The sequence below is a fragment of the Euleptes europaea genome, chromosome 1 (genome assembly GCF_029931775.1).
Source record: "Euleptes europaea isolate rEulEur1 chromosome 1, rEulEur1.hap1, whole genome shotgun sequence".
Classification (NCBI taxonomy): Eukaryota; Metazoa; Chordata; class Lepidosauria; order Squamata; family Sphaerodactylidae; genus Euleptes; species Euleptes europaea.
Window position 1 is genome coordinate 12,701,572 of NC_079312.1, and position 22,045 is coordinate 12,723,616.

The 22,045-nt window shown below is 47.6% G+C and overlaps 1 protein-coding gene across 1 annotated transcript; it reads left to right on the plus strand.

Moving 5' to 3' along the window:
- The first annotated feature begins 3,744 nt into the window (after positions 1 to 3,744).
- On the plus strand, positions 3,745 to 12,972 carry LOC130493342 (zinc finger and SCAN domain-containing protein 12-like). Its single transcript, XM_056867060.1, has 5 exons — positions 3,745 to 4,491; positions 6,407 to 6,480; positions 7,519 to 8,072; positions 9,135 to 9,359; positions 12,566 to 12,972. The coding sequence occupies exons 1-5, from the start codon at positions 3,745 to 3,747 to the stop codon at positions 12,970 to 12,972; spliced, it is 2,007 nt and encodes a 668-aa protein (XP_056723038.1).
- Positions 12,973 to 22,045: the final 9,073 nt, after the last annotated feature.

Consider the following 22,045-nt stretch of genomic DNA (forward strand, 5'->3'; position numbering starts at 1 on the left):
GTCTATAGCAGAAGAAAAGCAAGAGTCCAGTAGCACCTTAAAGACTAACAAAATTTCTGGCAGGGCATTAGCTTTCGTGAGTCACAGCTCACTTCTTCGGAAAGCTCATACCCTGTCAGAAATTTTGTTAGTCTTTAAAGTGCTACTGGACTCTGGCTCTTTTCTACTTCTGTTGCTGATTTAGCAACATAAAATGTGTCGTTGAGAACTCAGTTATCACGTCAACGTGAACTAGTTAGTGTATTAACGGAACTGAAAAGTATACTATAAATATCTTCATTTTCTATAAGAAAAATTTCAGAGGATACCCAGCACTTAGAAGGACATCGCAAATTGCTCCACCCTATGCTACCATCATCTTTAATTTTTGACAGCTGAGGGGTAGGAAAACATAGTTGAAGGGAACAAACAGAATTCTGTAGTAAACAAAATTTTAAAAAGTATTATTTGGATCACGATAAGTAGGATGGCCAGCATGTCTGGATGTTAAGCTAAACTTTATAACATTGAAAACACTGATCTCTTTCACCGTGACTTATCACCAAACACACAGTAGCATATTAATTGTTGCCAAAATTATTTACATTTAAACAAACGGTGGGGGGAAATCTTGGAAATGATGTATATGTCTACAGTATGAGGTTTTCCCAATGTTCCCCCAAATGTCCCAGTTTTTCCCATTGCAGAAATTGAGAAAATCCTCAGACATTTTCATACTACATATTAAGGTCTTGCCTTAAGAAGCATTTCTGTCATTCTAACAGAAAAGATTTCATAGGAGGATTTTATTCAGTGCTCCCCCAGATTTTCCATTTTTCCCCAGAAGTCCTTGGAAAAAAACGGGAGAGGGTGAATCTTTGTTTGCCAGAATTTTTCTTCCCCCACCTCCAATTTTTCCAGGCCTTTACATCCTGGATGCATTTGCCGAGATGGGCAGGGCTTGAATCTTCAGATGGGATTATTTTTTTAAAAAATTTGACAGCGGGAAATTTTAGCTGTTGAAATTAACAAAGAGTGAATGGGCACAGAGACGGGTCACCCACCTCTCTCTTACATTTTTATCCTGTCCTTCGGCAATATCGGTTGGTCTCCCCTCCCCCCGTTTTACCATCACAACAACCCTGCGAGGTCGAGTAAGCTAAGGCAGAGTGACTGGCCCAAGGCCAGCCGGCAAGTGTCACGGCACAGCAGGGGTTCGAACCTGGGTTTCCTAGATCATTATCCTGCACTCTGACCACTGTACTTGTAGTTTCTGATTAATAGAAGAAGGGGCATTTGTGTCGTGGCGGTTACTGTGTTGCCCATCGATACGGAATGAAACAGGAGTCCGGCGACACCGTAAAGTAGGCGCCCCCAACGGGGTGTCCGTGGGTGCTATGGCACCCACCGAGTGTCTTTAGAAAGTGGTCAGGGCCAGGCGGGGCTTTGGCCCAGCGAGGCTCCTAGATTGATCACTGGGGATACCGTTGGCTCTGCAGGTTTTTCAAGATGTTGCTTTGGCTGCAGCTGCCACCACAGCACAAGGACCTTTGCCGCGTGGCTTAAAAGTAAGCTGGAGCAGCCGTTTTGTGGCTGGCCCCGCCTCCTGCGGCAGCCGTGTCGTGGTTGTGCCTACCCCACCGTATCAGCGTTCCAAAGGTGCCCGCAGGCTCACGAAGGTTGGGGGTCCTTGCCTTAAAGACTTAACAAAATGTATTCTAACGTCAATGTTTGGGAGACGGCGCTCACTTCATCAGATCAACGAAGTGAGCATCCATAGCGGATATAAAGCTAAACAGTAAAGTCAACAGAAAGGCAGAGCTTACAAAGAGAGGGTGGTTTTGAAACCATAATCAAAGCTAAATTAATCCATTCACAGCAGCTGAGGACCAGTCCGAAGATTCAGGGACAGAACTGGTTTAGCATAGAATAAGATCTAATCGAGAAAGGTATGAAAAAGCAGATCCAGTTAGGACAGGGGTGGGGAACCTTTTTTCTGCCAAGGGCCATTTGGATATTTATAACATCATTCGTGGGCCGCACATTCTGGCCCTGCCCCCTTTAACCCCTCCATTGTCGCCACTTCTGTCCCCAGCCCTCTTGTAGTGCAGAGGAAATACGTTTCTCCACAGCCCAGGTGGGAAAGGGTTAACATAGTTTCTTGGGTGGTCCTAGCAGCTCCATAGCTAATGACTCTTCTGCAAGGGGGAAAGAAGATTCCTTTTCTCGGCAAAACAAACATCCACCTTGAATAGATCTTTAGAGCTAGAGATCTGCCACGACCCACGAAGGGCCAGACCAAATGATTTTGCGGGCCTTATACGGCCCCCGGGCCTGACGTTCCCCACCCCTGAGTTAGGACAACACACTGTGGGCGAAAAACGCATGGTCACTTTATCCTCCTTTAACCCCTGTTTCAGCCAGGATCGGACGCATGCGTTTCACCTAATGTGCGATCCTGGCTAAAACAGGGATTAAAGGAGGATAAAGCGACCATGCGTTTCCCCCCACAGCGACTTCATCAAGGTATAATTAAATTCATTGACATGCCCAGTTGTTCGCTTTCGTTAGTGTGGAATTAGCATTTCTCATGCCAACCGAGTGTGGTTCGGTGGTTAGAGAGTTCGAATACCCTGCTCAAACATAAATGTACATGGCATTTTATAGAAGTCCTTACCCTGAAGAGATCGCATCAGTGGTAGACTACCCGCTTAGTGCCCAGAAGGTCTCCAGTTCAGTCCCCAGCACCTCCACTTAAAAGGTTCTGATATTAAGCGATGTGGAAGACCCTGGAGAGCTGCTGACTTGACCTTGATAGATGAAGAGTCGGTAGAAGGCAGTTAGGAACGGGCCATGGCTGAGCGGCAGAGCATCTGCTTGGGATACGATAGATGCCAGGTTCAATCCCCTGGCATCTCCAATTAAACCGATCGGTTGTAGGAGGGGAGAAAGATCTCCAACTGAAACTCGGGAGAGCAGCTGCCAGTCAGAGTAGACAAGATTAACCTTGTCAGACCGGTCAGGTAAAAGGCAGCTTCATGTATGCTTGAAGGCTCCACCATGCAAAAAAGATTCTCTGCTTGTAGAAAAGGAGAATGTTAGAGTCGGGACACGAGTTCTAGTTCAGACTCCGCCCTGCCGTGCTAGTTTTTTTCACCCGTAATATTTTGTTTTGTTTTGTTTCAAGAAAATTTTTCGGGGAAAGCTTTGAAACAGGTTTCTCTTTGAATGTGATAGTTTCAGGAAGGTAGCCACATTGGTCTTCAGCAGAAGAGCTGGATTCGAGTCTAGTAGCCCTTTAGAGACGAACAAGATTTTCAGGTATAAGCTTTCGAGAGTCAAAGCTTCCTTCGCCGGGTAACTGCTGTTTGTGTTTCTTTCTTTCAGGAAAAAGAAGCCCCTTTCTCAGATATTTATTCCATTTCTGCAGAAACCACTCCTTTGACTGAAAACCTTCCGAACCTGTTGTGTCTCTCAAACAAACCGGGCCTGTCAAAGGGTGAGACGTGCCTATATAAGGAGGTGTGATTGGTTGTTAGGAGAAGCACATGTTCCTCCTCTGGTACACTCTTGAAGGTGCAAGTCTTTTCACTTTGTATAACAGAGAACAAAAGTTTGTCCCTGTATAGCAAACTTTGTTTTGTTCATCTTGAGGGACTTGCCACAGTAACATTTAAGAATCCTTGCTCTCATGGACCTGCAAGCTTAAAAAGAAGGGCCTCTCCTCCTCCCTGTGTGGCCTCCTGTTAAGCATCGGCAGACAAAATGGCCTTGAATTGGCCTTTCCAGATTGTACTACAACAGGAAGTCAACCCCAGCATGAAAACAGAGGGGCCACCCCAAGCGAGGCCTGCCGAAGAGGAAAGCGTGGTCCCTCGTGTCATCCAGGTGGGGACGATCGGGGAGTTTCTCGGCTCGGCGGGGCCCCAGAAGTTGACTCAGGGACCCGAGGAAGGCTTGGCCCAGCGCTGGGAAGCCCAGTGGCAGGAGGTCTTGAAGGCTGTGCAGCCCCTCACTTCTGGGCAGGAAGCCCCGCAGCGGTCGAAAACCTTGGCATGGGACGATACAAAGGCCTTATCCGAGGCAACTTCTGATACCGGCCAGTGGCCAAGCGGAGAAGGGTGCACTCGGCTCCTGGCAGAGGACGACGGAGGCGGTCTGCCGGCTTTGAGCCATCCGGACGATGGAGAAAACGGGACAGGGGAGGAAGAGCCGATGAGAAAGGAGGCCCGGGACGCAGAGATGCAGCGGCGGCGCTTTCGGCAGCTGAACTACCGGGAGGCGGAGGGTCCCCGCAAGGTTTGCAGGCGGCTCCAGGAGCTCTGCCGCCGGTGGCTGAGGCCCGAGAGGCACACCAAGGAGCAGATCCTGGAGCTGGTGGTCCTGGAGCAGCTCCTGGCCATCCTGCCGCAGGAAATCCAGAGCTGGCTCCGGGACTGTTGCCCCCAGGCTTGCTCTCATGCGGTAGTGCTAGCGGAGGATTTCCTGCGGGGCCAGCAACGAGAGACCCAGGTGAGAGAGAGGGTTGAAAGATGAATTTAGTTTCGCTTATTTTCTACCTGACCCTGTGGGCCTGACTATACCCCTTCTTCAGCGGTAGGGCGTCTGCCCCCTCCTCAGGCACCCAGGGTCCTTGCAAGCTCTGCGGCTGCCCAGATAAGTCTGAATTTGGCTCCATCTGTCAGTTACACAGTTATGGGCTGGCCCTGTGTCTTGTCAAGCAAGAAGTATGGTGGGAGTTGTGCTAGTTTGTGTCTGAGAAGACGTCCGATTCAGGTCGGGAGTGTGATGCACAGAGAGAGGAGTGTCAAGCCTTCCTGGCCTGAAACCGTCCCAGAGAGCTGTTGTTAGCCCCCTTTGAGGAATCTTTTTTTTTTATTAATTTCTTATTTTTTAAAACACGTAAAACACACTTACAACATACACTCTTCATACATAATCAGTACTCCATACAACAAGATCCTCATCGAATACCAATTAGAGCGGAACTAATTCATTCCAAACCATCTAGTACTAATCTTTCAGTCTTTATCAACAGTTAATTTTTTAATTGAGCAACAGTATAAACATTTATACTCAAACCTACACACAATCTATGCACTACAAAACTTATTTGATATTATGTTGTGTTGATATACTAATACCCCTTTCTTTATCAGTATTTCATCATAAAAAATAGAGTTTAAGATTAGAGAAAGAGCCCCGTGGCGCAGAGTGGTAAGCTGCAGTACTGCAGTCCAAGCTCTGCTCACGACCTGAGTTCAATCCCGACGGAAGTTGGTTTCAGGTAGCCGGCTCAAGGTCGACTCAGCCTTCCATCCTTCTGAGGTCAGTCAAATGAGGACCCAGCTTGCTGGGGTTAAAGGGAAGATGACTGGGGAAGGCACTGGCAAACCACCCCGTAAAACAACCTCTGCCTAGAAAACGTCGGGATGTGACGTCACCCCATGGGTCAGGAATGACCCGGTGCTTGCTTACCTTTTTTAAGATTAGAGAAGATAAACCAGTAATTTACCATACTATTTCTAATATGGTTATATAGTTAAATCTTCATGATTACGATTGAGGAATCTTATGTATAGCCCATCAGTTCACATAATTTTTCTCCAGTGGGGAAAGCGTCAGCATCCTGGGGCCAGTTCAGTCAGGAAAATGGTGTGAGGGAAGGCTTAAGCCCCCGCTTACAGTGCATCACTATCAGCCATCCCCCTCCCCACACACGAGAATTTGATTTCGACGTGGAACTCCCTGTGCACGTCTTGAGTAGGGTTGCCAGGTCCCTCTTTGCCACCGGCAGGAGGCTTTTGGGGCGGAGCCTAAGGAGAGCAGAGTTTGGGGAGGGGAAGGACTTCAATGTCATAGAGTCCAATTGCCAAAGCTGCCATTTTCTCCAGGTGAACTGATCTCTGTCGGCTGGAGATCAGTTGTAATAGCAGGAGGTCTCCAGCTAGTACCTGGAGGTTGCAATCCAAAAAGAAGGCACCTCCATGCTAGTACCGTAGGTTAGGAAAAAATTGCACAGGAGTCTCCAAGTACAAAAGTATCAAAATGCTTATTGGTGTTTAAACATATAACATCTACAGGACACAGTGGGATACATAAACATAAATTTTAGAGAATATATACAATATATACACGTGTGAGTTTGATGCAGTCTCTATGCAATTCAAATTGGTGTTGAAATCTTCTGGGTATATATTTCTTAATTGATCTTCAACAAGTCCATGAATATTCCCCAAAAGATGCCTTTTTTCTTGGGGAAAAGATGGGGGACGGCCGTTTCAGATTCTTTTCTTCAGCCCCATTTAAAGTTCCATGTTCAGTTGTAAAATATATATCACACACAGTATTCAGTTCCACGTAGGATACTCTTCAAAGTGTAGCTGGAGGTTGGCAACCCTACTGGAAATAGTTCTTGCTCTTACAGATGACGGCACCATGTGAGGATATGGTTGTGGTCTCCTCCGACTCAGAGTGGTCTCCATTGAGCTCTGGACCAGGATATTTCTGTGGGGAAACTCAGCTGGAAAACGGGCGGGATTCCAATTTACCAGGTATCTATTTGCTGTGTTCATGGGGAACAGCTGCGTAGCTGAAGAGCAGAGCCCATGGTTTGCAGGAAGAAGGTTCTAGATTCAACCCTTGGCGTTGCCACCTAAATGAACATCAGAAGCTGGGGAAGAGCCCTCTCTGCCCAAGATGCTGTAGATGCTGCCATCAGTCACTGCAGATGGTTCCAAGAGAGCCAGTGTGGTGTAGTGGTTAAGAGTGGTGGTTTGGAGTGGTGGACTTTGATCAGGAGAACCAGGTTTGATACCCCACTCCTCCACGTGAGTGGCGGAGGCTAGTCTGGTGAACCGGGTTGGTTTCCCCACTCCTGCCAGCTGGGTGACCTTGGGCTAGTCACACTCAGCCCCACCTACCTCACAGGGTGTCTGCTGTGGGGAGGGGGAGGGAAGGCGATCGTAAGCCGGTTTGATTCTTCCTTAAGTGGTAGAGAAAGTTGGTATATAAAAACCAACTCTTCATCATCATCATCTGTAGAAGAGCCTCAAAAGGCTTTAGAAGGAGATCCGATATATTTATGGAGAAGTCCACCAATTACTATTAGGCATGAGAGTGAAATAGAATCTCCATGTTCAGAGGCACTATATCAGCCATTTTGTGGCTGGCGCGATGGCAGCTATTTTGTGGCTGGCTCTGCCTCTGGCGGCAGCCATTTTGTGGCTGGCACTGCCTCCTACAGCAACCATTTTTTGGCTGGCTCTGCATCCTATGGCAGCCATTTTGTGGTTGCACCCACCACCCTTTGTCAGAATTCCAAAGGTATCCACAGTCTCAAAAAGGTTGGAGACCCCGGCACTATACTTTTAAATAGTAGGTGCTTGAGGCAAACATCAGGGGAGAACTGTTGCCTTCGTTCTCCACTTGGGGCTTTCCAAAATCTTCTGGCTGACCATTCTGGGGAATGGGATATTGGACTAGATGGACCCTTGGCCTAACCCTGGAAGACTCTTCTGATACACTTATCTTGGCTACCAGAAGCCGACTTGATTCTCTCTCTTTCTCCGGTCCAGGGAAAGACAGATGCCTGCATGTTTATCCCATTTCACCAGGCGAGGGAACTCTGAACTGGAATAATTTGGGTCCTTCTCAGCAGGGAGGTTCTGAGCGGCTGGTGCCATTTGGGATACTCTCGGGACAATCTGGGTTGCTTGACGGCCGTTGTGGGCCTCAGCAGGGACACGGGACAGAGCCGCCCCCGACCTGGGAGGAAATCACTCGCTGCAGCGAAGGCATGTACGAAACGGTGGTTCGCTTGGAGGAGCACAAACACTGGTGCCTTGAATGCGGCGAAAGCTTCCCGGACGCTTCACAACTCACCGAGCACCAGAAGATGCACCCGCGGCCCAAGCGCCCGGAGTGCCCAAAATGCAGGAAGAGCTTCCGAGATGTTTCGCAGGTCCTCCGGCACCAGACGGTCCACTCAGGAGAGAAGCCGTACAGCTGTTTTGAGTGCGGGCAAAGTTTCACCCAGAAACCAGCCCTCATTAAGCACCAGCAGAAACATCAGGAAGATGAGCCATACTCAGGTACGGGCCAAGCAAGGTGTCATCTATGGTAAAAACTCTTGCACGCTGTACAAATCAGATCATTGTCACACCAGCGTGGTGGGAGAGCCACCGTGGTTAGGAGCGGTGGACTCTAATCTGGAAAACTGGGTTGATTCCTCACTCCTCCACATAAGCAGCAAACTCTAATCTGGTGAACCGGGTTCATTTCCCTACTCCTACATATGAAGCCAGCTGGGCGACCTTGGGCGAGTTACAGTCCTCTTCGAGCGCTCTCAGCCTCCCCTGCCTCACAAGGTTTCTGTTGTGGGGAGAGGAAGGGAAGGAGATTGTGAGCCGGTTTGATTCTCCTTTAAAAAAAGTAGAGAAAATCGGCATATAAAACTCCTCCTCCTTCTTCTTCAACTGAAAGTTCTTTGTGAGCCCAACTCTTTGTCCGCAGACGAGGTTCTCTGATGTAATTCAGCATAACTGCACTCTCGGTTCTAATATTTCTACATCGAGTGCGATTGGGTTGTCCTGTCGCTCTGGCGCAGCAGAACTTGCCAGCAAGGCTGCTTGTTGTATCTCTGCAGGAGTCACTGCTCTGGTCTTGCCTTTCCCCCCTTAGCATCTAACAGGCTGTGTACGATTGTATCTTTTTGGTAGCCTTGATGCAGAGCTGCATCAGGACAGCGGGATCTTTGCGGGTGGTGTGAACATTCGCCCCCTTTTTCCTCCTGAGTGGTGTAGTGGTTAAGAGCGGTGGTTTGGAGCAGTGGACTCTGATCTGAAGAGCTAGGTTTGATTCCCCACTCCTCCACATGAGTGGTGGACACTAATCTGGTGAACTGGGTTGGTTTCTCCACTCTACCACATGAAGCCAGCTGGGTGACCTTGGGCTAGTCACAGCTCTCTTAGAGCTCTCTTGGCCCCACCTACTTCCCAGGTGTCTGTTGTGGGGAGGGGAAAGAAAGGAGATTGTAAGCCGGTGTGAGTCTTCCTTAAGTGGTAGAGAAAGTTGGCATACAAAAACCAACTCCTCTTCTTCCTCTTCCTCCTCTTCCTTTTCTTCTTCCTCTTCTTCTGCTTCCGTTCCAACAGGTTTTGAAAGGGATACTCAACGCCAGAGGACCCATGCAGTTTGTAAGCGCCCCAAGTGCCAGGAGTGCGGGAAGAGCTTCCGAGACCTTTCGCACGTCCTCCGGCACCAGACAGTCCACACGGGTGAGAAACCGTATAGGTGCCCGGATTGTGGACAAGGCTTTACCCAAAAACCAGCCCTTAGCAGGCACCAGCAAAAACATCTGGAATCCCAGCCCTACACAGGTATGAATGGACTAGAGGAAATTTGGTGTAAAAAGTGGTAGAATTCAGCGTTGTTTATTTAGGACAGGAATCCCCATCATGGTGGAGTGCAGTGGTTTAGAGTGGTGGAGATCAGAGTTTGATTCCCCACTCCTACACATGAGCGGCAGACGCTAGTCTGGCGAACTGGATTTGTTTCCCCACTCCTGCACATGAAGCCAGCTGGGTGACCTTGGGCTAGTCTCTCGGCCCCACCTACCTCATAGGGTGTCTGTTGTGGGGAGGGGAAGGGAAGGTGATTGTAAGCCAGTTTGATTCTTCTTTAAGTGGTAGAGAAAGTCGGCATATAAAAACCCAACTCCTCCTCTTCCTCCTCCTAGAATCAGAGTTGGAAGGGACCACCAGGATCATCAAGTCCAACCCCCTGCACAATGCAGGAAATTCACAACTACCTCCCCCACACACCCCCAGTGACCCCCTCCTCCTCCTCCTCCTCCTCTTCTTCTTTCTCTTCTTCTTCTTCTTCTTCTTTTCCTGGCGCCCACCATCTGTGTTGAGAAATGAGATGGGCCCATGTCAGGCTCTCATCCAGCAGGGCTTCTGATTGGCCACTGGAGATCTCATTGGTTGTGTGGTGGTGGAAAAGTGCTGTCAAGTGACGGCTGACCTATGTCAACTCCATGAGGTTTTCAAAGCAAGAGGCATTCACAGGTGGTTTGCCATTGCCTAACTCCACGTAACGGTCCTGGACTTCCTCGGTGGTCTCCCATCCGAATACTAACCAGGGCAGACTCTGCTTAGCTTCCGAGATCTGGCAAGATCGGGCTTGACTAGGTGCTGCCGGTCAGGTTTTATTCTCTCTCGCTCTTTTTTGCCCAGTGTATTTTTGAAAATTACCCTTCTTCTCCACTGCACTAAGGCGGTTTTTTGTAGCTGTGCCCACTGCATTGTGTCAAAATTCCAAAAGTTCTCACATGGCTCAAAAAGATTGAGGATCTCTGGTTTTGGATATGTCTCCAATCTGCCTTTTGAGGCTGTTTATAATTAAAAACGCAGATTTTAAAAAAATCACTACCGTGTGATCCTAGGCAGAGTTACACCCTTCTAAACCCACTGATTTCAATGGACTCAGAAGAGTGAAACTCTCTTAGGACTGCCTTGTAAAGTGTAGCGGTAAGGTAGGGCTGGGATGTAGGAGACCCAGGTTCAAATCCCCCACTCTGCCACGGAAGCTCGCAGGGCGACGTTGGGCCAGTCACACCTTCTCAGCTTAAACTACCTCACAAGGTGGTTGTTGTAAGGATAATATGGAGGCAGGGAGGATATTGTAGGCCACTTTAGGGGTCTCCGTATAAGTGAAGAAAAATAAAACAAAATAATATGAACCAGGCTCGAGGTCATGAAATGGCAACGTAGAAGTCAGTTTCACCATCTCTGCTTAATCTAGTTCAAAGTCCCTCCCCCAAAAAATAAAAGTTTTCAGTTTAGACTGGAAGGCCTAGAAGGGAGAGCACCATCTTGGCCTCTTGGGATAATTCCTCAGCCCAGGTAGGGGGGCACTGATAAAGACCTTTCACAGGTTCAGTCCAACCCAACTTCTCTTGAGCCCTGTTCTCACAGGAGACCAGTAAATCCATAGTAGGTCTCAAGGCTAGGGTTGCCAACTTCCAGGTTCTAGCTGGAGATCTCCTTCTATTACAACTGATCTCCAGCTGATAGAGATAAGTTCACCTGGAGAAAATGACCGCTTTGGCAATTGGACTCTATGGCATTGAAGTCCCTCCCCAAACCCTGGCCTCAGGCTCTGCCCCAAAAACCTCCCGCTGGTGGCAAAGAGGGACCTGGCAATGCTATTCAAGGCCCAGGCAAGTTGATTCAGGTGTAGGCCAACCCTTAGGTATTCTGAACCTGAACCATTTAGGGTTTTAAAGGTTAAACTCAGCACCTTGCATTGAGCTCAGAAGCAAATTTGCAGCTGGTGCTTTTGGCTTTTATGAGGTCATATCAGTGGAGGTTTCCAAACTGTCTTCAAGGGCAGCCCCATGGAGGGTTCATTACAGGAGTCGAGTCTTTGGCCTTGCCTCTTTCAAACCAGACTCTCCCAGTGTCTGGTAATTCTGCTCCATCTGCATCGAGCATGACTGGAGCATTCATTCCTAGGCAGAGTGGAATTTCCAGCTGTTGGAGGAGGTTGCCTGTTGTGTCTCAGCATGAATCGCCACTCTATGCACAGGCTGTCATTCATTAGCTGCACTCAGAAACTCACATCCCGTACTGAAGAGAAGACTCAAAGGAGGACTCAAGAAGGCAAATAAAGGGCACAGTTATCCTACCTCTTGTAAAACACATTAAAAACACACAATAAATATTAACCTACCATTAAAACTGATAGGCTATGAAACTATTTGCTGGCTCCCAAAGGTGCTGTAATTACCATCCCAATTCTTTCTATGGTGGTGGGAAGTGCCGTCAAGCCGCAGTCGACTTAGAGCGACCCCGTGGGGTTTTCAAGGCAAGAGACGAACAGAGGTGGTTTGCCATCGCCTGCCTCTGTGGAGCAACCCTGGATTTCCTTAGTGGTTTCCCATCCAAGTACTAACCACGGTTGACCCTGCTTAGCTTCTAAGATGTGACGAGATCAGTCTAGCCTGGGCCATCCAAGTCAGGGCAGTACTTTCTATAGCTCCCAGTATAAAATAAAATGAGCCATATATTGTGTCGATCATTTCTTATGTCTTCTTCGAAGAGTTGCCCCCAGACAAAGACTCCTCCTGGGTCTGCCCTACACCACCAAACCGAACCTAAATGTCATACAGAAACAGGCTGCCAACTTGGAAGGCTTTAAGAGGCAAGTGGACACGTTTATGGAGGAGAGAGGTATTCGTGGCTGCTAGTAAGAATCGTTACTAGTCATGATGCATACCTATTCTCTCCAGGAACAGAGGAACATGCCTATTACATTAGGTGCTTTGGATAATGCTGCTGCAGGATAATGATGCTGCAGTCCTTGTTTGTGGGCTTCCTAGAGGCACCTGGTTGGCCGCTGTGCGAACAGACTGTTGGATTTGATGGGCCTTGGTCTGATTCAGTATGGCCTTTTTTATGTTCTTATGACGTGGCAAGCCCCCTCCCCCAGCATTTTGATTTTCCCTTCACAGTTTTGCTTCCGCTGATAACCCTGCCCACAATACATGGTATGATTCCTACTGGAATTTCCTTTCTTTCAGCAGGCAACGGGGAACTGTGTGTGAATCAAGAGAACGCATGCTTTAACCCACTGGGATCAGCACAGACGTCGTCCGGAACATCCCAAGCAAATGCCTCCAGTACCTTTACGAATGGGTGCAAAGTAGAACATCAGCCTGTGAAGAAACCAGACGGGGATCCCGTGCCAAAAGTGGGAGTCAACAGGCCCGTGAAAAAAAATCTGAACCGCCGGGGACAAAAGAACTACTGGTGCATCACATGCGGGAAGGGCTTTCGGGACAAAGCGGACGTCGTTCGGCACCAGCGAATCCACACGGGTGAAAAACCTTTTGAGTGCCTGGACTGCGGGAGGCGGTTCAGTACCACCTCGAGCTTATACAAGCATCATGCAACCCACAGACGGCCAGATCTGAAGGAAACCACTTAATCCATGGGTGAAGCCACCTTTACAAAAGGTCCAGAAAGAAATGGGCCAGGGGGGTGGAAGGCATGGGCCTTGAAAAAGGGTTGCTTGTGCGAACGGGGAGAATCACTGGGGATAGCGGAGGGAGAAGGGGGTTCTTTGACACTTGGGCACGATTCGAAATAGCCAGTTAGATTCTTGTCTCCGGTTTAGTCCTGTGTAAATAAGACATACAAAGATTCTTAACTATATAGCTAAGAATCTGTAAGATTCTTAACTATATAAATATTATATTTCGATAGTAAATAAATATAATATAAATAACAGAATAAACAAATATAATAGCAGCTGTCCCAAACCTTTTTGAGCCCACGGGCACATTTGGAGTTCTGACAGAGCATGGTGAGCTCAGCCACAAAATGGCTGCTGCAGAAATAGGGTTGCCACCTCTGGGTTGGGAAATACCTGGAGATTTTGGGATGGAGCCTGAGGAGGGTGGGGTTTGGAAAGGGGAGGGACTTCAGTGGGGTAAAAATCGAGTACACCTTGCAAAGTGGCCCTTTTCTCCAGGTGAAATTACCGCTATCGCCTGGAGAGCAGTTGTAATCCCAGGAGATCTCCAGCCACCACCTGGAGGTTGGCAACCCCTATGCAGGAGGTGGAGCCAGCTACGAAATGATCGCCCTGGCTTACCTTCAGTCACGCAGTGAAAATTCTTGTGCTGAGGTGGCAGCTGCTGTCAAAGTAACATTTTTTTTAAATCTGCACAGCCTTGCTGGGCAAAAGTTGCACCTGACCCCGTCTACCTGAATGAACAGGCCCTCACTACTCCCATCGCTTTCAGGACAAACTTTACCTGAAAGGTGAGTCAGTTGACCTAGTCATACAGAGGCAGGCCCTTGGCCTGTCAAGCTAACCGTGGTCTCCTCTGATGGGTTGTGGCTCTCTGGGGTCTCCTAGCTCACCTGCTACCTGACCGTATTCAATTGGAGATGTCGAGATTTGAACCTGGGACCTCTTCCCCTGAGCCACAGCCCCTCTAGCTACAGCATGTGGTTTCTCTTCACCCACTTACTGAACCATTAGGGCAGGTTCCCATGTTCATGTTTATCAATCAAATGGTGGTCTACCTGAATAAACAGGCCCTGACCTGGATGGCCCAGGCTAGCCTGATCTAGTCAGATCTCAGAAGCTAAGCAGGGTCAGCCCTGGTTAGTATTTGGATGGGAGACCACCAAGGAATACCAGGGTTGCTGTGCAGAGGAAGGCACTGGCAAACCACCTGTTAGTCTCTTGCCATGAAAACCCCAAAAGGGGTCACCATAAGTCGGCTGCGACTTGAAGGCACTTTATACACACTACTCCCCATTCACCTCAAAGGCGAGTCAGTTCACCCAGTCGTACAGTCAGTCCCTCTGCATTCAGGTATAGACGTGACTCAGTGGCTCTGAGTCTCCCAAAGCTTCCATTGGTCCATCAAGTTCAGTCCTTGGTGTGTGGTGTAGTGGTTAAGAGCGGTGGTTTAGTGTGGTGGAGTCTGATCTGGAGAACCGGGTTTGATTCCCCACTCCCTCCACATGAGTGGCGGACACTAATCTGGTGAACTGGGTTTGTTTCCCAGCTCCTACACACGAAGCCAGCTGGGTGACCTTGGGCTAGTCACAGCTCTCTCAGCCCCACCTACCTCACAGGATGTCTGTTGTGGGGATGGGGAGGGAAGGTGGTTTTAAGTCAGTTTGATTCTTCCTAAAGTGGTAGAGAAAGTCAACGTATAAAAACCAATTCTTTTTCTTCGTCTTGTCTTCCCTGACTGCCGTGAGCTTTTATCTGGGCCGTAGCTTCTCCCATATGAACAGCATGGTGTATGTAAAAAAACCAAAAAAAACTTTTCCCCTAGTTGTTTTTCTTGACGTGAAGGCACTCGGTACATGCCCAAGAGATGGGTACTGAACAGGGTTGTCAACGCTGGGGTGGGAAATTGCTGGAGATTTGGGAGCCTTGGGAAATTGGGATCCGGGGAGGGCAAGAACCTCAGCAGAGTATAACGCCACAGACTCCATCCTTCAAACTAGCCATTTCCTCCTGGTATCTGAAGAAGTGAGCTGAGGCTCACGAAAGCTCATACCCTCCCAGAAATTTTGTTAGTCCTTAAGGTGTTACTGGACTCTTGCTCTTTTCTACTACATTTCCTCCTGGGTAACTGATCTCTGTAGTCTGGAGATAACGTTGTAATTCCAGATCTTCGGGGCCTCATCTGGAGATTGGCAACCCTAGTACAGAAGCCATTTTGTCTCTTGACAGAAGTCAAGACCGCTAACATACTTATTTATATCCCGCTGCTCTCTGGCAACACTGGGCTCAGGGCGGCTCACAACGTATCACAGCACGTTAAAACATACGTTCTGGTTAAAAATGCCAACATCTTAAAAGTTTCTAACGGTGCCCTTCAACATCCCAGTGGGTGCCAGCCGAGTAAGGATAGAAACAATCCCAGCAAAGAGGGATCAAGGTTGATGATATAATTGAGAATAACTGAGAAGCAATATGGAATAATTGATATAACTGAGAAGCAATATGGAAACCGTTGCTGTCCTCAACCATAGGCCTGGTGGGACTACTCAGTCTTGCAGGCCCTGCAGAACAGCCCCAGATCCCGTGGGGGCCTTGGTGTCTGTTGTGGGGAAGGGAAGGAGATTGTAAGCCGGTTTGATTCTTCCTTAAGTGGTAGAGAAAGTCGGCATATAAAATCCAACTCTTCTTCTTAATAAACTGGGTGCCCTTGTGCCAGTCGCACACTGTCCACCTAACCTACCTCACAGGGGGGTTGTCAGGATACAATGGAGGAGAGGAGAGCAACGTAAACCACTTTGGGGCCTCATTAGGGAAAAAGGTGGGGTATAAATGAAGGAAATCGATATTAGACTGCCTTTTGTTTCTAACTTAAAAGTTCAATCCTTCTCCAGACATTGAGGAAAAGTACCCGCCTCGTGTTTCAATAATCGACCACTCTTAAAGCTCAGATCATTTATTGAAGAAAATAATACCAAGAGCGTCGAATGCCGTTGCGGCACTGGGCCACTAAACAAATATCACATACAAATACTGGTCAAGCAAAATAACGTTTTACTTCATTATGATGCACACATCTGATATGCTCATCTAGGAGTTCCCACAATGAGGCGAGGGGAGAAACAGATGGAACAACTTTATTATTTTTCTACAGGTGCATGTAGGTGTGGAGGACATCCATCCTTCGCTAGAATCAGAACGCGCAGTGATTCAAGCGCAGACTCAAGAGCAAGGCACATCGCTAATCACATCGATTAAGAAAAAGAAATCTAGTGACGAATCAGAAACCATTAACACACATTGGGACGTACATTTTCCCTTTGTGAAAATGGACCGGTGCCCGGAGAAGAGATAGCGGTACCCTGAGGCAAGGGGAAGCAATCGCCTCAAGCATTAAACGCTGGGTGCTTTTAGGCTGTGGCGGGAGGGGGAACAGAGTGAGGGACAAAAAGACCTAGCATGTGGGGCACAAACAGGAGGAGACACCTTCTGTACAAGCCTCGTACAAAAAGCACTGCACTCATTCATTTCGGCGGGGCTAGCGCAAAGGGACGGCATCTCTTTGCGGATTGGCGTGAAGGAGGAGCGTCGTTTCGTTTCTCCACTTCGGGCAACAAATAGGTCCAGCCCTATTTATGATTTCTTGGCCTCCCCTCCCCACACCTCAAGATTTACCAAACTTGTACAGATTCCGCACCCACCTGCTGGTGGTCCATAAGAACATAAGAAAGGCCCTGCTGGATCAGACCAAGGCCCATCAAGTCCAGCAGTCTGTTCACACAGTGGCCAACCAGGTGCCTCTAGGAAGCCACAAACAAGACGACTGCAGCAGCACCATCCTGCCTGCGTTCCACCGCACCCAACATAGTAGGCATGCTCCTCTGATCCTGGAGAGAATAGGTATGCATCATGACTAGTAGCCATTTTTACTAGTAGGAGAGAACAGGTATGCAGCATGACCAGCATCCATTCCAACTAATAGCCATGAATACCCCTTTCCTCCATGAACATGTCCACTCCCCTCTTAAAGCCCTCCAAGGTGGCAGCCATCACCACATCCTGGGGCAGGGAGTTCCACAATTTAACTATGCGTTGTGTGAAGAAATACTTCCTTTTATCTGTTTTGAATCTCTCCCCCTCCAGCTTCAGCAGATGACCCAGCGTTCTGGTATTAGGAGAGACAGAGAAAAAAGGATATGAAACCTTAACATTTGTGGGCAAGGATCAAAAACTATTCAAGATGGTCAGTGACAGGCCCTGTTTTATCAAGGACCCAATTCCAGTTTGGCGCAGTGGTTAAGAGCGTCAGGCACGGATCTGGGGCACCCGGGTTTGAATCCCCCACTCTGCCAGGGAAGCTCGCTGGGTGACCTTGGGCCAGCCAGCCACTGGCCTAATTTACCTCTCAGGTTGTGGGGAGTATAAAACGGAGGGCAGGAGGAATGATGTAACCTGTTGTGAGTCCCCATTGAGAAAAACGGCAGGTGTCAATGAATTAAGCAACAAATTACAGGTCTTCTTTTGAGTATGAACAAGTAATTATGCCTAGACTTTGACGCGGAAGGGAATGGTAATTACAGAGCCAAAACAACAGCAAGGAATCAGTAACAACGGGCCCAACTTGACAAGCAAGGAGGCGGCAACTTGGACAAGTTTTCTTGGCGCTGTGATCCAATCACAGTGAAAGGTTTAAACTTTTTTTTTTGCTTCAGTACAAGGGGGGGGGGGAATACAACGGCCACCGTCCTTTCCCCCGGAAACACAGTTCCTCAGAGGCAGAAGGCCGTCCCCTCCATTGAGTTTCCCGATTCAATTCAGGGGCCGCTTTCCACCGACCCGCTTTGGGTTGATTCACCGGACAGGGTCAGCGGGTTGTAGCAAATCCACGGCAGTTGTTCAGTCGCACAAAGATCAGCAGAAAGATATCACCACTGGAACCGCTGAGAGCGTGAGGACAATCAGCGGTGGGTAGGGTAGAACGGGTTTCAGAGCTCATGATGGAAAGATGCAGGTCCTTATGTCATCTTGAGTACAAGAATCCATATCCAGCCCCATGAACCCACACAAATTTATCTTGCTGGTGGATTGGCTTTTACTAATCAAAAGAAGCAAGCAGATTCAGACAACTGGCTTTTACTCAATGAGCAGTTGTCTCTTTATGCTTTACCCTGGAGGAACGTTGGTGGAGCTGTTATAGGCACTGACATATTACAGCTCATGAATTATGATATTGTGTTGTACATATGCAGAAATATTCACTGTAAAACCCAAACTATTTATATAAATTGCAAACTATATAGTAGGGGTTTTAATTATCTTTATAAAAGGAAAGAAAGCCTGGATATATTAAACCAGAGGCTTATGTTTCTGAATTATACTGGCAGATATTTCAGTGTCAGTGCTGGGATACAGTGCTGCACTTTTCCTATTTTTTCGTGACCTTCCCCAGCCATTTCAATGGAGAAGAGCAGAATCCCTGGTAGCCCTTTTCCTAATTTTTCAGCTACCGAACAGCATGTTCTGCCCTCCTGTCTTTTCAATGACTCCAAGAGCAGAAATATTTTTCCTCTGTACTTCAAGGATATTCAATGTTGACTCATGATGACATGATGTAATGAAAACAATATATTGTATTTTATGATTTAAACATGAAAGCAGAATGCTAGAAGTTAATGAATAGATTTAATTCATCGTATGGTTATAGAGATGAGAATGATGATAAAATTGGTTATACAATGTATAAACAAAACTCAACACTGACTATTTGAGAAATAGTATGCTTAGCCTAGAGGAAGTGGATGTCCAAATATGGTCTTCTAAAGTAGAAGAGCAAACAAGTACAAAAGGGGATCAATTTGGCAATAAACAGTAGAGTTCATACTGCTAGGAAAGCATGAAATCATTCCCTGCTTAAGCGCTGATGCTGAACTTTTGATGGGGGAGAAGAAACAGGTTAAAGGACAGGGGTGTCTAAAAGGTGTTTTTGGTAGCTTGTCCACATTTTGACATGGGCCAGGATCCCATTCTTGAGCTGGTATTTCTTGACTAGCAGCCCTATATACCACACAGCAAAGTTATTTTTAAAACTTTCAGAAGTAGTAAATGGTGTGACATATGGAAGAGTCAGTCATCCATTGGGTGTGCCAGACCTCTTGGGAATGTCTGAAGGACATTCTGCTCTCAGGCACACCTTTTTATGATCTGTAGAATATATTTTTTTCTTCATCTGCAGCCTCAGCAGGTGTTGGCGGAGAGTTAGAAAATAGAAGATGAATATCTTTTAAGTATTCTTGCACACTGAGCTATGATTTTGGCAATCACCCAGCATCACGAGGCTAGCCAAAGGAAGAATTTTATGGCTTGTCTGAAGTACAGTGGGATCAGAGATTACTGCTTGTCATCTGGAACCTTTCTGCCAACCTGGTTCAATTAGGTTTGTAGTACAGGACAAAAGAGAGCCGGCGTGGTGTGGTGCATTTAGTGGTGCACTAGGACCCTGGGCAACCCAGGTTCAAATCCCCACTTCTACCATGGAATCTCACTTGGTGACCCTTGGCCCATCACAGTCAGCCAGGCCTACCTCACAGGGTTGTTCTTGTGAGAGAACAGAGGAGGGGAAAACAATGTTCTAAGCCGCTTTGTGTCCCAACTGGGGAGAAAAGCAGGATAGAAATAAATAAATGCAAAAATAACATATTTACAGCGTGATGTAGTGGTTAAGAACGGTGGTTTGGAGAGCTGGAGTCTGATCTAGAGAACCGGGTTTGATTCCCCACTCCTCTACATGAGCGGCGGAGGCTAATCTGGTGAACTGGATTAGTTTCCCCACTCCTTCACACGAAGCCAGCTGGGTGACCTTGGGCAAGTTACAGCTATGTACAGCCTCACCTACCTCACAGAGTGTCTGTTGAGGGGAAGGGAAGGTGATTGTAAGCCGGTTTGAGTCTCCCTTAAGTGGTAGAGAAAGTCGACATTTAAAAACCAACTCTTCTTCTTCCTGTCTTGGGAGACATTTTTTACTTGCTGTCTCTAGGTTGCTACAGTTCGCGGAATTGGCAGGATGCCCTCCAACAGAGCTACCTGCACTTCTGTGCATTCCATAACACAGGTAGTGTTTGCAAAGGGGTGTATGTATATGAGAGAGCGTTGTACCAGCTACTACAATTCCTCCCACTTGTATCAGAAACGCTAGTCATTGGACACTAGTCATGATGCATACCTATTCTCTCCAGGATCAGAGGAGCATGCCTATTATATTAGGTGCTGTGGAACACAAGCAGGATGCTGCTGCAGTCGTCTTGTTTGTGGGCTTCCTAGAGGCACCTGGTTGGCCACTGTGTGAACAGACTGCTGGACTTGATGGGCCTTGGTCTGATCCAGCAGGGACTTTCTTATGTTCTGCCCAAGTCACACACCATGAACACTGTCCTGTGCAGAATTAGAATCGGGCAGGAGTTAAGGAAGGAAGCCCAAAATGGTCTTCTGAAAACACTGATTTTTCTCCACTTGGTGGTTGGACGAAGAAAAGTTATCCATGACTGGGAGCATCCCAGCACTTCCAAAAAAGACAGCGAACACGTACACAGGCAGTTGGACGAAGCAAAGCTATTAATGACAGGGAGCATCCCCACACTTCTGAAGAAGACAGCTAGCATGTACACAGGTGCATAAACACAGGAGGCTCATTGTGTAGGATGGATCCAATTTCCTCCCTAAATCTATACAGCAACAAATAACGGGCATGCGTGGATGACGTGCCCCCTCTGGCAAATGTACTAGCCAATGTGCTTCAGAATACACCCTCATTGTTCATTTGGTTCATTCCTAGGTCGCGACCCACTCCTTCGGTGTGTATATCACCTTACAAACCATGTAGCATCCTCATATAGCTCCCTCGCAGCCTGCAAAAAAAACCCTGAGCCGTGATACCATTCAGAAATATGTTGAATCTTCGATTCTGGAGCTGCCTTCTAGTTTTGCAGCAAAGTCTGGCAAGGTCAGCCACATGCTCTCCGCTGCCTTAATTAAAAAGGGTCTTTACAACCAGATACCTGGAGGAGCTTATGGAAGGGGCCATAGCTCAGTGGTAGAGCATCTCCTTGGCACACAGAAGGTCGCAGGGTCAATCATTTCCAGTAGAAAGGACCAGGCAGTAGATGATGGGACAGAACTTAACCTGAGACCCTGAAGAGCTGCTGCCAGTCTGAGAGGACAATACTGACCTTAATGGACCAAAGGTCTGATTCTGTATAAGGCAGCTTTATGTGTGATACTAGCTGTGTGTGGCCAGGGTTCCAGTTGCTGTACTGAGGAAGTTCAAGGTCGGAGGAGGAAATCTTACAATGTCCTGCTATTCCCAGTGTTCAGAAATTATGTCATATGCTACAGAAAAACATGTAGGTAAGGATCTTGAGCTGTGTTTTCTGAAAATCCTCATGGCAGGCTGCCATTATAACTGGTTGGTTTTCTCACTTCCAGTGCAATATACTTGGGCTACACAGACAACAGCCACCCAGTCCCTTCTCTCGACTTTTGACTTTAGGCCTAAGAGCACAGTTGTGGGGACACAGAAAACTGAAGCGAGCAATCGTTCCGGACAGACCTTTCTTCTGCACCAACGGAGTTTGAGTCAAAAGCTACAGCTTCAAACTGATTTTAATTCTTCACCAAAACGAGCCTCCTGATCAGATCCTGAGTTTGTTCTCCAAACTGCCAGTCAGTTCTGAAAGTGCTGGGGCTGCTGCTGCTTTGAAAGCACAGCCACAGATGCATGGGGTGTGATGATGTCAGCAGAAGAGGAGATGGTGGCAGCGGTGGGATCGGCACTAGGAGTGGAAGTGGGGCTAGCGACTTTGAGACTAACAAATGGCATTAAATGGAACATCCAAAATTCCATTTAACATATCTTTTCCTTGTAAACGGCTTTTCCATTCACAACTTCCTGATACCAAACGAAGTTACATTTCAGCACTGGTTACTGCTTATAGACACAGAAGTTATTCCCGTGTTTGAAAGTTGGCACAAATAT

Excerpts from the sequence above, each read along its gene's own strand:
- LOC130493342 (XM_056867060.1), top strand. The coding sequence starts at position 3,745 with ATGGCCTTGAATTGGCCTTTCCAGATTGTACTACAACAGGAAGTCAAC. Across the intron at positions 8,073-9,134 it reads GGAAGATGAGCCATACTCAG|GTTTTGAAAGGGATACTCAA; the intron begins GTACGGGCCAAG and ends CCGTTCCAACAG. Across the intron at positions 9,360-12,565 it reads GGAATCCCAGCCCTACACAG|CAGGCAACGGGGAACTGTGT; the intron begins GTATGAATGGAC and ends CCTTTCTTTCAG.